The sequence below is a fragment of the Pteropus alecto genome, unplaced genomic scaffold (genome assembly GCF_000325575.1).
Source record: "Pteropus alecto unplaced genomic scaffold, ASM32557v1 scaffold86, whole genome shotgun sequence".
Classification (NCBI taxonomy): domain Eukaryota; kingdom Metazoa; phylum Chordata; class Mammalia; order Chiroptera; family Pteropodidae; genus Pteropus; species Pteropus alecto.
The window spans coordinates 10297390-10311778 of NW_006442109.1; the positions used below are offsets into that span (position 1 = coordinate 10297390).

General features: G+C 45.6%; 1 protein-coding gene across 1 annotated transcript; it reads left to right on the plus strand.

The window, feature by feature from the left end:
- Positions 1-454: 454 nt before the first annotated feature.
- UBAP1L (ubiquitin associated protein 1 like) lies at positions 455-12394 on the plus strand. The gene is made up of 5 exons (XM_006920258.3): positions 455-841; positions 5317-5889; positions 8047-8253; positions 10419-10520; positions 11470-12394. Exons 1-5 carry the CDS (start codon positions 722-724, stop codon positions 11602-11604), a joined length of 1137 nt encoding a protein of 378 aa, XP_006920320.1. The 5' UTR covers positions 455-721; the 3' UTR covers positions 11605-12394.
- Positions 12395-14389: the final 1995 nt, after the last annotated feature.

The window sequence follows — 14389 nt, forward strand, 5'->3', positions numbered from 1 at the left end:
TTTAGAGATATTCTTTATTTATTAGGTTAAGGAAATTCTTTTCTATTCCTAAGTTGCTAACAGGGTTTATTTGTTGTTTCTTCAAACCATGGATAAGTATTTATTTTATCAAGCACTTTTTCTGCATCTACAGAAATAATTACATAATTTTTCATTTTCTATTGATATTTATCTTTATTTCCACTGATTGATTTTGGAAAGCCAACCTCTCATTCCTAAAATACGCTCAATCTGGCAGTATTGTATTTTTCTCTCCATAATTATTTTTGTTAAGATTTTTCATGTATGTTCACAAGAGAGCAGCCTCTAATTTTCTTGTCAGGTTTGGTATCAAGGTGATGCTGAAAGCAAATGAGTTAGGAAGTATTCCTTCTTTTCTGGAAGAATTTGTGTATTTTGATATTTCTTCCTAAATGTTTGAGTGAAAACTCATTTGATGCAGGACTTTAGAACTAGAGTTGTAAACTACATTTTAGGGAACAGTAGTCTAGAGCAAGACTTAAACATGAAATAGTCAATTCTTGTCATTTCGAATGTTCTTGTTTTTATTCATTTCCTCCCCCATGCAGCACTGACCACTTCACCTTTTCCTTCCTGGCTGTGTGAGACTCAGCTAAGTCACCCTTTGGGGCCTGCGCCTGGTTCTCAGGATTATACTCTCTCCCTGCCACCAGGCAGCCCACCCCAGCCTGCTCAGCCATCTCCACACTCCTCTGACAGAATGAATGCCCTCGACGGTGTCCCCTTCAAGGTGCCCAAGGGTTTTGTGATAAGCACAGAGCCCCTCCCTGGGCCAGAGCTCAGTGTCCCAGACTGCAGGGAGCTTCTGCTGGGTTCTATGGTAAGTCTGTCTGTCTATCTGTCTGTCTGTCTGTCTGTCTACCTATCTTCTAGTCCCTGGGTCTGTGCGTCTGAGGCTGAGCCTCATGGGATCTTGTTCTTTGATTTTAAAGGACAGCCGGGCCTGCTCTGGTATGTTCTAGGGAGTTTGGAAAAAAACCCAAGAGGAAAAGATATTTCATAAAGAAGGCTGGTTGTCTGGTGATGGAAATTATTTAGTGGATCTTATTTTAGCCTTAGTATAACTGGAAGGCTGACTATATGAAATGATTGAGAGAAATTTCAAGGATACTTCTGTTCCTCTCTTTCCTAACAGCCTGCTATCATGTCTAAAATTCCACCATTAGAATCACTCCTTTGGGCTAAGACACTAGCTCTAGAATCCTCTGTTAAAATGCAGACAGTTACCTGGGACACATTAAAAGGGATTACCATTCCCCAGGCCCCAAGCACGTCTGCCCTGGAAGCATGCTTAAAGCACCCCATGCCTCATGGCACTCACACACTGAGATATGCATCCAGTTCATGTGGTTATATTACATATGGCCTCAGGATAGACATGATTATTTAACTTCCTTGAGAGTCAAGTTTATCTGAAGATTTAGGGGGAATCCATTATATTATAACACAGATGTATCATGGGCAGAATGCAAAATTCTCATGAATTTTTTAAAAAATGAAACAATAAGTTTGCAAAGAACAATGGAATTGGTGTTGGGTCCCTTGATACTGAGTCCTCAAGCTCTTGTGTGCTCGTTCTCTTGTCTGCAGGGTGCTTCATGGGAAGGTTTGAGGATCTAGCTCAGCTCTCACGCATTTGAACATGAGGAGCCTGAGAAAAGAGAACATGAGGAGCCTGAGGCTCAGAGAAAATAAACGATTTGCCCAAAGTTAGTGATAAGACTAAAACCCAGGTCCTGACTCCAGATCATTTTATATTAGCTAAGAGAGGGATTGGAACATAAGAGGCACTGGACAGGTATTGTTTGAAGGTGAAAAAAAAAGGTTACAGAAAGTCAGGAGCAGAGAGCATAGTCCAGTAAGAGAGGCCTGGGGAGGGTAAGGTAGAGGGACTTGAATGGCCTGGGAACACAGGAGCAGGAGACTCTGTGCAGTTTTGGTTTGTCTGCAGAACCTGGAGTTGCAATGAGGCTCCTTAGGACTAAAGTTTCCAGAACTGAAGCTCTGTAAAGTCCAGAGAACAGTGTCCGGGGGCCCACACTTTCTGGGGCAGGAGTTCTCACTCTTCTCAGGCAGCCTATGCTGTGGGCTCTCACTCTGCCAGTAGGGCCTGTGTCATTCGGAAGAGGAACTTGCTTTACTAAGCTCCAGTGGAGGTGGATTATCACAGCTTTCCCCTCCTTGCTGAGCTCTAGCCAAGCTGGGAAGAGGCAATTCTGAAGGTTACTTCTAGTAGCAGAAATGGGCACCGTTTTGCCAAGTCCATGTCTAACGTCCTAGCCAGAGTGCTGACCTGGCTCTGCCTCCTGCTCCCAGGGTGGGCACCTACACTCCCTTGAGCATGTTTCCCATCCTGAGCCTCCATTACTTTTACTGCCATGCCAAACTAACAAATAGAGAAGCATGAGACTCCAAGTATGACTTACAGCCTCTCCTGACCAGTCCTTCAAGTTCACTGGGCTGTATTCCCAGTGTTTAGAACTTGAAATACATTTTCACAAAACAGTAATGTTATACGGTGGTGGTTAGATTACCAGATGAACCTATAGTGACCTGAAGGGAAAAATAATAACAGCTATTATTTATTGAATACATGCTATGCACCAGGCCCGTTCTAGGTGCTCTATATGTTTTCTCTTCTCTCTCATTTTTATGACCCTTTTAGCAACTGGTGTCCCTACCTGACAGCACAGGAAATCAAAACTCCCACCTGAGTGATCCATGGGATCACATGTCTTAGGCTTGTGAGTGACAGCTAGGATTCCAACACCAGTCTGTCAGACTCCAAAGCCCACGCCCCCGCCTCCATCCTGCTCCTTTCCAAGGAGGCTTTCCTTCCATACTTAAGTCCTGGGCAAATCTGTGTTTTGTAGTTTCATGATTTCCCTTTAATTGGAGTTAATTTCTCTTGGTTTTTTTTTTTTGAAGAGAGAAAATACATTCACACAGTTGAAAAACAAAAATGAAATAAAATGGTATATAGAGCAGGGGTTGACATTTTCTGTAAAGGGCCAGATAGTAAATACTCTGGCAATTACTCAACTCTGCTATTGTAGAGAAAGAGCCATAGTATTAGGAAAAGGAGAGAGTGGGCACTTTATTTACAAAAACAAGGTGGGGATCAGTTTGGCCCCCAGGCAGTTTGCCTACCCTGCCACTAACACCTTCTCATCTGCCCTGTTCCCTACCCCCACCCCGTCACTGGTGACTTCTGTTACTCATTTTTTACGTATTCTTATAGAGATTCTTATGTGTGTGTATACAAGCAAATACAGCTATTTCCTCCATTTTTTACACCAAAGGTAGCATTTTATATACACTGTTCTTCTTGATTTTTCACTTAATATATTTTAAGATCTTCTATAGTTGTACATAGAAAGCTTCTTCAGTTTTATTTTTCTCTGCATATTACATGGATACATTGTACTTTATCAACCAAGTCCCCTCTTGAAGAACACTTAGGTTATTCCCAGTTTTTTTGCCATTACAAACAATGCTACAGGAAATGAGTATATGCAAATGTCTTTTTGAATTTGTTTAAATACATTGCCAAATTGCCCTCCATAGGGGTTATACTGATTTACATCTCAACCCGCACTCTACAAGAGGCCTGTACCTCATACACTCCCCAACTGAGTATCATCAAGTTTTGGGTCTTTGCCAAAGGATAGGCAAATAGTATCTCAGTGTTGTTTTATTTGCCTTCTCATATCATGATTGAGGTTGAGCAATTTTTTCTGTAGTCCATCTGTATTCTTTCTCTGTAGGCTTTTCATATTACCTTTTGTCCCTTTTTCTGTTGGGCTGTTAGTCTTTTTCTTTTCCATTTCTAGGCACTCCCTCCATTAATAAAGTTAGTCCTTTGTCTGTGATGTGCTATTTTACCCCTCATTTGTCATCTGTCTTTGACTTTGCTTATGGGGTATATTTGCCATGCAGATTTTGTACATATACCTGTGTGTACTTTTATGGCTTCTGGATTTTGATTGAGTCAGAGTAAGAAAGGCTTTCCCCACTTGAAGTTATAAAGAATTTCTGTCCTGTTTTCTCCTAGTACTTTTATGGTTTCACATCACACATTTGAATCTTTGATCCTTTTGGAATTTATCTGTGTGTATATAATACGAGAATGCATTCAAATTTATTTTCTTGCAGCTAGCTAACACCATTTATTGATTAGTTTCTCTTTTGCCCATTGCTTGAGATGCCATCTTTATTATTTACTAAAGGCCTATTTCTGGACTTTCTATCCTGTACCTTTATCTGTGCCAGTACCAAAGTTTTAATTATTGATATTTTATAATATAATAAAATATAAAACAGCTAGTAGGGCCAGTCCTCTTATTTATCTTTTTGTCTGTAGAGTTTTCCCAGCTATTCTTACTTGTTTTTCATGGAGCAGCTAAATTATGCTCCTTTCCCCAGTGTAGAGTCATGTCCGAGGTGGGAGGGGGCAGCACCTGTGATCTAAGTGCGTCTGTGTCTGTTTTCTGCCTCCCCTTTCCCTCATACACACCACTTCCCTCAGCCTCTTTCTTCCTTAATTGGCCATCATAGAGCATTGAAATTGCCTTTTTAATTTTAAAAATATTTTTAATGGCATTTTATATTTCTGGTTCTTAAATTTAAAGGTAGGCAACAGGAACATTCTATTTTTGCCTCATTTATAAACTCTCAAATTAGATTGTTTATGTGGGCTCCAGATTTCTATTTTAGTGATATGTAGTGGAGAACATAGTACAGTGAGATGGCAGAGGAATCTCAGATCCGCCACTCACCACATATGACCTCCAGCAAATTAAATTTTCTGAGCCTTATTTTCATAATTTGGAAATAGAAATAACATTAGAACCTAATAAGTAGAGTTCAACAAAAGATTAGCAAATCTTCCATTTCCTTGGACCCAAAGTAATCTCAGATGGCAGCAAAGGGAATGGGAGCAGGTATTACTCCTTAGCTGGGTTTATGTTTTATTGGAGAAAGTTTTTACGCTGCTATTGCTCAATTATATACTGACTGGCAAAGGGACTTAGATATTAGATTTCACTATATTTCATTCTATTCACCTATTCCTTATTTTGTCCATTAAATGGTTATTTATATCCATTGACTCGAGCGGTAGCTAAAACCAAGAGTGAGGGTGGGCTGTGATGGCTGCCTGGGGCTCAGAATCCGAAACTGTGCAGGTCGGGCAAGTCTTTGGTCGAGGAGGGTCCCCCAAAACCAGGGGGTAGGGCGGTGCCACAGAGCCCCCTGGTTTGTCTGGCCGAGCCTCACGGTACCTTCTCTCAACAGCACGACTTCAGCTTGGAGAAGAGGACTCTCTTCTGGGTGGAGGCTGCCATCCGGGAACCCTGCCAGTTCCAAAGCGATGCCCCTGGAACAGCGTCGGCCCCTCCCGCCTGGCTCTTGCTGGTCAGCCCAGAAGGCGGGCTACTGCCTGCACTTGCCACAGCCAAAGGCCTGGAGGCGCGACCCCAGGAGCTGTCCGAGGAAGAAAAGGAGGAGGAAGAGGAGGAAGAAGAGGAAGACGCCTCTTCTGTCAGCGAGGAAACGCTGGGTCCTTGCAGCCCCCAACCCAGCGCCCCAGAGAGCCCCAGCCCGGGCCATCACCGGTACTCACTGGACGTGCTGCGCGGGGTGAGGTCAGAGCTGGCAGGGGCGCGGCGGAGGCTCTCGGAGGGCAGGATGGCCGCCCACCCCCGCGCCTTCCTGCAGCGCATCCGCCACCGGGCGCTGAGCCTCTGCACCAGCCAGGCGCTGCCCCGGAGCCCCACGCCCCCGCTCCCCAGTGCACCCACGCCGCCCCCGAGGCCCTCCACGGCCGGCGCCATGCCCCCGCTGCGGAGCCACAAGCCCACGGTCCCGGTAAGCAACCTGCCCGTTCAGCCAAGGCTGCAGCTCAGCAGCAAGGCCCCCAAAGTCTGGTCCCCAGCCAGGTCCAGAGTCTCAGTCCCCTCCTCTCCGCGTTCCTACTCCCTACCTTCACCTGCTCTCACCTGGTTCTATACCACGCTGTTCTAACTGTGGCCCTTTGCCAGAATATTCCCTGCTCAGAGAGTCCCAATTCCTTCTGTTTTCTCGTTGCCTGCGTTGCCTCTGTTAGGGCGCAAGTCACATAATTGTAATTATCCCGTACCTGCCTGTCCTCTGCCAGTGGAATATGAGTTCTTTAAGGCAGGGATTAGATCGCATTCATTTTTGTTTCCAGAGCACCTAGAAGCAAACTTGGCCCATAGGGGGTGCTCAATGAATGTCTGTTGAATTAATGAATATGACTCAAATCTAGGGCTTCCCAGAGGGCGGAGCTTGCTGTTAAATGGGTGAGCTGAAGGCTCAGTCAAGGAATAGTTTACTGTATGTTAATTCCTGCCAGACACTGGGTTGGAAAAGACAAGGTCAAAACCACAGGACTAGGAGAGTTAGCAAGGGGGCGTGGAACAAGGCAGCCCTGTAGCAGCACTCCATCAGGTGTTGAGAGAGAAGTGAGGGTTGCTGCAGACTGGGAAGGCTTCAGGACAGAGGACATACACTCAGAAGAACTGGGAGCAGAAGTGAACTTATCATGAAACCAGTGAAACTTAAGCCTCAGTTGGAGGCCTTGTACCTAATTTTATATTCATAATTGTGTCTTTTTTCTTTAAGAGATCTAAACTGTTTAAGTATCAAACTCCACAAAACCTGGTTCCAGAGCAGATGGATTTGTCAGGATTGATAGCAGGAGGTAGCAATTGGGCTCAGCTTTTTGCCCTGCAGCAGCCTCCACAGTGGGGCCAGGAAGTGCAAAAGAATAAGGCCAAAATGAAATTAAATCCAAAAGAAACTTGAGGTCTGGCTTTTCCCATTCGCTGGTGTGTGAATGGCAAGTCACTGAAGTGCTCTGAGCCATTCCTTCTCTACCCGTAAAGTGAGCCAGCAACCACCCCACAGGAGCAAACAGAGCACAGGCTCTGTGAATGGGACCGGCCATGCCCACATCAACCATCAGATGTTGATACCAAGATGGCTCTTCCCTGGTCCAGATTACATTTAACTCCACCAACAACCCTGTGTGTTGGGGGTGGGATAGGGGTGCTGGTTTGGGGCGATGTTCTGTAGAGGAGGAAATTGAGGCAGAGAGTAGCTGAGAACCTTTTTCAAGGTCACAAGAGTAGGCTCAGATCCTAAGATTTGGATATTTTCCTCTTCGCAGACCCAAGGATGAGGTCATGGCAGGGAACCCGTGAGCAGATGGGGAAGGGTGGGAAATTCATATGTCACACACAGATGCACTCTGCCCCAGGAGCTAGGGCAGCAGCTGGGCTTTCCTTATGGAGGAGAGGACAAGGCAGTGTGTTCAGGGTGGGCAGATGGGTGCTTCTTCATGAAGGAAGAGTTAGAGGTGTTGCTGGCCACATCAATTAAAATGCCTTGAAGCCACCTACCTTAGCCCAGGGTATGTGTGAGTCTCCCCAGCACCATGACTATGCCCAGTCTCTACATTGCTCCATGCCCCGCCAAGCCTCAGCCCAGCCAAATTCAAGAAGGAGGGCCTGACTGAGAAGATCCCACTAAGGTGTGGGTAAAGAACCCTCCATTTGACTCTAAGTAGGGTTCAGGTCCCAAATGTGTGTTGCTAACCAGGTCATTAACTTCTCCGAACCTTGATTTCAATATCTGTAACGGAGGATAATAGGACGGACCCATCATGTTTCTCTTGCAGGGTTGTTCTAAGTAATAGATGACATATCATCATGTACTGGCAATTTTTGTATTCCAGGCCCTTTGCTAATTACTTTTCTCACACTGTCTTATTTAAGCCTTGTAACAAATCTTGGGGTATCTAGTATGACTGCCTGTTTTACACATGAGTAAACCAAGTAAAAAGTAGAGAGCTGGGATTTGAACCCAGGTCTGTAGGACTGCAAACTCTCCACAGTATTAGCCTCTACACTCTGTGGCACACAAAAGTACTTTTAAAAATGTCCTGCCCAGCCAAGTGTTGCCTCCGGTGGTAACTGACACATCAACTTGTCTTTATTTCAGTCCCTCAGTCCATACACCTGCCTGCCACCTCTTGAGCAGGCGCCCCAGCCTCTCATGGCCCACAGATCACACCCTGATTCTGATGACCTCCTATCCGCTCTCAGCCAAGAGGAGCAAGACCTCATCGGGCCAGTGGTCGCCCTGGGGTATCCCATGCATAGGGCCATCGCGGCTCTGCAGAAGACAGGGCGGCAGAGCCTGAGCCAGGTGAGTAATTGTCCAGAGCTGGCGGACTGTGGAACTGGAGCCAGGTGAGTGAGGGTTTAGAGCTGCGAGTTGTGGAGCTGGTGCCAGGTGAGTGGCCATGTGATTTGACCTTTAACTTGAAGAAATTTCCTTCTCTTTAGAAGCAGAATCTCAGTCTTGTATTAATTATTGGGGGTTGTGAGCAAGTTTCTAGACCTAATGCTACCTTCTCCGTAGGAGTTTATCAAGAACCCCCATACCCACTTGGGGAGTCTCAATATTCACTCCTATCCTTGTCTCTGCCCCAGATAAAGGGGGCTGGAGCTTTGGGCAGCCAAGAATCTCTCCACAGCTGCCCAGTAGAACTTTCTGCAATGAGATATTTTATACCTGTATTAAAAATATAGTATCCAAGAGCTATATGTTTGAAATGTGGCTACTGTGACTGAGAATTTTATTTAATTGTAATTAATTAAAATAGCTATGTATGGCTACTGGCTACCATACTGGATGGTGCAGCTCTAACCATCCCTCAGTAAATAGTTCACCCATACCCATTTCCACCTGTCTTTCCATCCACCCATCAATCCATCTAGTCAACAGTATTTATTGGGCATTTCCAGAGTATTTAGGTGCAGTTAGTTGCTACGGCGAAAACCAAGGTACATAAAAACCACTGTTGTAGGTTGGCTTCCTGAGGAAGCAGACATAGATGGAGTTTGACATGTAGGATAGTTATTAAGGAGGCCCTTGGGATCAACTCTGGAGAAGGAAGTAGACAGAAGCAGGAGTGGGTAGTTGGGGAAGTTGAGCTTTGTAGACCCAACAACGGAGTCAGCCAACCCCACAGCTCTGGAGCACACATGACCCTTCAGAGTTATCCTAAGTCGGGCTGCCTACCCTTCCTAGACTGTGTAAGAGGGCTTGGCTGGATGGTTTTTCTGCATGTGCTCAGAGCAGGGTCTAGGTGTCTTGGGGCAGGCAATTGGAAAGTTGAGAAGCTAAAACAGTTTGAAAACCATTAGCCTATATTATCCATGCCTTCTGCCCAGCTCTGAAAGTCTGCAGAAACCCAACCTGTTTCTTCTCCACTTATACTCATAATTCTTATAGTCTGGAGCCTTCATTTGGCACTGATTCCCTATAAATCGTGCTTTGATTTGCCTGGCACTCACCATTTCCCATATCTGGTTTATGTCCGCCACTGAGCAGTGAGCTCCTTAAAGGTGGTTCTTAATTCACTTTATAAATACAGCATGTATTTATCGAGCCCCTTCTGCCTGCCATGCTGGGTGCTGGGGACACAGTAGGGAACAAGACTGACACAACCCTTCCCTCATGGAACAAAAACTTAGTGGGTGAGAAAGATGAGAAAGACAGCAATTACAAAGTTGTATGTGCTGTGGTAGGGGAAGCACGGGGTGCTGTGGGAGCTCCAGGCCTGGCACCATGGAAATAGGGGACAGAGAAGGTCCCCAAGGAAGAGGAGGAAGCTTAGCATTGGTGGGGGAGCGGATATGCAGAGACCTAGGGGGCTGGAGAAGGAGCTGAGGCAATTGATACTGGCAGGAGCAGGGCTTTGAGCTTTGGCTAGAGGCAGCTCTTCATCCTGAGGGCAAAAGGAGCCCCTGATGACTAAGCACGGAGTGACCTGACAAATTTTCAGCCCTGTGGGATCATCCTCAGTCCCCTCCCCTTTCCAGCACTGGTGCAGAACTGTTGCAAAGTAGGGGCTCATGGAGTCCTGGGTGGCAGAGATGTGTCTGGGAGTGGGGTGGGGTGTGGGTGCACAGGTATAAGAAATCACCTTCACATAGGTGAATGCTCACCATGGAGAATGAGCAGGCTGGGGTGGGCGGTGGGCGAGATGCCTGTGTTTCAGGCCTGTCCCACCCGCTTTGGGTTCTGGGAACCTTAGCTCCAGACCTTTTCTTAGATTCCAGCCCCCAGTTTGGGACACTTGGTAAGGACTTGTTGTCCACCTGTCTGCAAGTCCCTAGAGGAGGCCTCTGTCCCTGTTCTATTGGCTCACGGGCTTTCTGGGCTATGTTGTGTGTCATGGCTTGCCTAGTCAGTCTGGCTTGAGCCCAGGACTTAATGAGGTCCTCAGGGTGCCTACTCTACCCCATCTGCTGCCCCTACCACTCCTCTTACCACTCCTCCTTCTTTGCCTCTTTCTGGCCCAGTTTCTCAGCTACCTTAGTGCCTGTGACCGTTTGCTGTGGCAGGGCTACGAGGAAGGCCTGGTGGAGGAGGCCATGGAGATGTTCCAGTTCTCTGAGAGCCAGGTCAGCAGGGCCACCTGCCTGGGCCCCAGGGGAGGGAAGGGATGGAAGTACACATAAAAGCCTGGCGTGCGGGGGCACACAGTGCCAGAGCCAGCCTGGGTGCCATAAGGAAATAGCCTGCTTGCTCAGCCCTAGGGAGGAGGAGACAGCCCAGGGAGATGAAGCATGGGAAGGTAAGGGGAAAAGGTAGGGAGGGAAACTGGAAGCAAGTTTTTTGTGATATTTAACCGAATCAGCACAAGTATTATTGAATGCCTGCTCTTTTCTTTGTTAGACACTCAGATAAGAGCCGTAGGCAGCACAAAGATGCTTGAACTCTCTGCTCAAGGAATTTCACCTACCTGGAACCCAGAATATAGGCAGCTGTGGGCTCAGTAGTACATTCTGAGTGTCCAATGAATATGGCTTGTTCATAATCAGCAGCTGGTCCAGGCTCACTGAGTAGCTCCTTACAGAAGCTGAGGGAGGGATACAGAGGGGCAGGAGAGATACAGAGAAAGATAGAGGGAAGAGAAGCAGGGAAGTTTCAAGCACTTGGGCTAGAAGAGGAAGGAAGGCAGAGGCTGTGCTATATGAAATCTCGGCAGGTTTGAGACCTGGGCGGAGACCCCAAAGTGTGCATCCTCTGTGCACCAGTATTTGGCCTTCCTCTTCCTGACCCAGCGCCCAAGCACATGCAGTCAGGAGTGAGCTAGAGTTGGGGAGTAAAGCCAGGACCAAGCTGGTGGCCAGGCTGGGCCCACTTTCCTTGGCACAGGAAGGGAGGTCTGAGCCTTCACCCCAGAGGTCCAGAGAAAATACAGGTGCTGCCCAGAATCAGGCTCACCTGGCCTGAGGGGGCCACAGCTTTCTGGGAGTAGATACAGAGGGCAGCAGAGAAGGGGCTCCCCAGGGTGGAGGCCAAGCCTGCAGAGTGCATTCAGTGCTCTCTTTGCCTCTCCTTCCTCAGGCAGGGGAGTTCCTGCGCCTCTGGGAACAGTTCAGTGATATGGGCTTCCAGCAGGACCGGATCAAAGAAGTGCTGCTGGTCCATGGCAATCGCCGAGAGCAAGCCTTGGAGGAGCTGGTGGCCTGCGCCCAGTAACCACTGGGACACTCTGCAGTGCCCAGGCATGCCAGGCCTGTGCTAGACCTGGCAATCCATTCTAACAGTAGACCACATAAGAACAACAAAGTGATGCTCATTGTAACAATGCAAACAATGCCAAGAGTGGGAGCAAATACTATAGGGGAGGCAAAACTTTACCCATCTTAGGTTTTCAGCTGGACCAATTAACAAGAGAAAAACAGTTTATTAATGCATGCAGCATACATCGTGCAGGAGAAACCTCAATGAAAAGTAACTCAAAGCAGTGGTTTATATAGTATCTTCAACAAAGAACAAATATGTAGAGAGATAACAGGACAAAAGAAATCGGTTTTAGGCTTCCAAGGATGGCACACTGTTGGAAGGTAAATATATGGGAAGGAACTAATGGAATAAGGTTTGTTTGCAGATTCCTCTGGTGCATCTCTGGGAGGATAAGAACCTACCTTCAGAAAAGGAGAATTTATATCCTGCCTTTAGACAGAAAGTGGGGAAAGGTAGGGAGAGCTTTTCCTACATTTGCTGCTGCTTAATTGCCTTCAGCTGAAAGTAATTTTTATGTCAAAGAGGCATATTTTGGGGTGACATTCTGGTTTCCTTCAATACCAAATGAATCAGCTAAAAGAACTGAAAGTGGCTGCCTATAAGGAGGGGCAGATGGGGGAGCATGAACAAAGAGCTGTATTCTTTCATGCAAGCCTTCTTAAACTACTTGTATTTAACTCTTTAAGCTGTGTTTATTAGTAACTTTGATTTTAAGAAAATAAAACAAAAAAATGATGGGCAATTCTTTGGGGTCCTGTAGGCTTCTGGTCTTAGTATGAAAAGAACATCTAACTGTGGGTCCAATGATCTCATTTCTGATTTTGGTTCTGTTGATGACTGGCTTAAGACCTCTTTGGGCCTCAGTTTCCCCAAGAAAAGTAGAGAGTTTGGACCTGGCTGCTATTCATAAGAATCCCGGGAGGAGTTGATTAAACAGTCCCAGGCTTCGCTCCTGGATAATCTGACTCAGAAAGGTCAACTTGGCAGCCTCTAGGAATCTGTTTTGTTTTTGTAAGAAGCTCTCTGGGGATTCTTCTTTTAAAATCTTTTTTATTTGCTTATTGTTGTTGATCCCCTTTACCCATTTCTCTCAACCCCCACCCCCAGCTCTGGCAGCCACTAATCTGTTCCTTGTATCTATGAGCTTGCTTTTTGTTTTTTTATTTTAAATTCACATATGAGATCATACGGTATTTGTCCTTCTCTGTCTGACTTATTTTACTTAATTAACATAATGCCTTTGAGGTCCATCCATGTTGTCACAAATGGCAAGATTTCATTCTTTTTATAGCTGAATAATATTACTGTATATATAATCACAATTTCTTTATCCATTCACCTATCGATGGACACTTAGGTTGTTTCTGTATCTTAGCTATTATAAATAATCTAGAAGTGGAATTGCTGGATCATTTGGTAGCTCAATTTTTAATTTTTTGAGGAACCTCCATAATGTTTTGAACAGTGGCTACACCAACTTATATTCCCACCAACTGTGTACAAGGGTTCCCTTTTCTCCACATCCTTGCTGACACTTATTTGTCTTTTTGATAATAGCCATTCTGACAGAGGGTGGTTTTGATTTACATTTCCTTGATGATTAGTGATGTTGAGCATCTTTTCATGTACCTGTTGGGCATCTGTATGTCCTCTTTAGAAAAATGTCTACAAAGATCTGCCTCTTTTTAAAATCAAATTTATTTATTTCAAATATACTCTCCCATTTTGTACATTGTCTTCATGTTGATGATGGTTTCTTTAATTGTGCATAGCTTTTTAGTTGATATAGTCCCACTCATTTATTTTTGTTTTTGTTGCTTTTGCTTTTGGTGTCATATCTAAAATATCATTGCCAAGACCTATGTCAAGGAGCTTACTGCCTATGTTTTCTTCTAGGAGTTTTATGGCTTCAGGCCTTACATTCAAGTCTTTAATCTATTTTGAGTTAACTTTTGTGTTAACTCAAAATAGATTATACTCAATGGTTGACTTTCATTCTTTTGCATGTGGCCGTCCAGTTTCCCCAGAACTGTTTATTGAAGACTGTCCTTTTCCAATCATATATTCTTGGCTCTTTTGTCATAAATTAATTGACCCATCATATATTCTTGGCTCTTTTGTCATAAAAAAAAATGCCGGGGTTGATTTCTGGGCTCTCTGTTCTGTACCATCGATCTAAGTGTTTTTATAAAATGTCGGGGTTGATTTCTGAGCTCTCTGTTCTGTACCATCGATCTAAGTGTTTTTATGCCAATATTTCTGGGGATTCTTATTCAATGTAATGGGCCTATGGCCAGTATGTGTGACCCTCAGGGCCAGCTGATCTGGACCCCCTTCTGCTCTGACGATCTGTGGTCCTATGTCAGTCTGTCCTCATCTGGGGAATGGACAGGTTGGGAACAGTTGTGTCCAGTCACCCAAGGCCTACCCTCTGGAGGGCCCCAGGGACTGAGAGGACCAGTTGTTGTTGCCTGTGATTCAGGCAAACAGAGGTCAGAAGCCAAGACACCTGTGCCCTGCCCTTCCCAGCTGGTCCTGTGCAAAGGCCTGCAGCATTTACAACAGAATCAAGAGTTCTCACCCACTCTACCCAGCAAACATGGCTGGACCTGAAGCTGAGGCCTGTAAAAAAACAAAATCTTCCACATTTCTCATAGCTCCAACCCAGAAACCTTGTTTGAACGTGTAGTGAGTACTTCTGCAGGCCTACACAGGCCTAAACAGCAAGTTTGGAGAT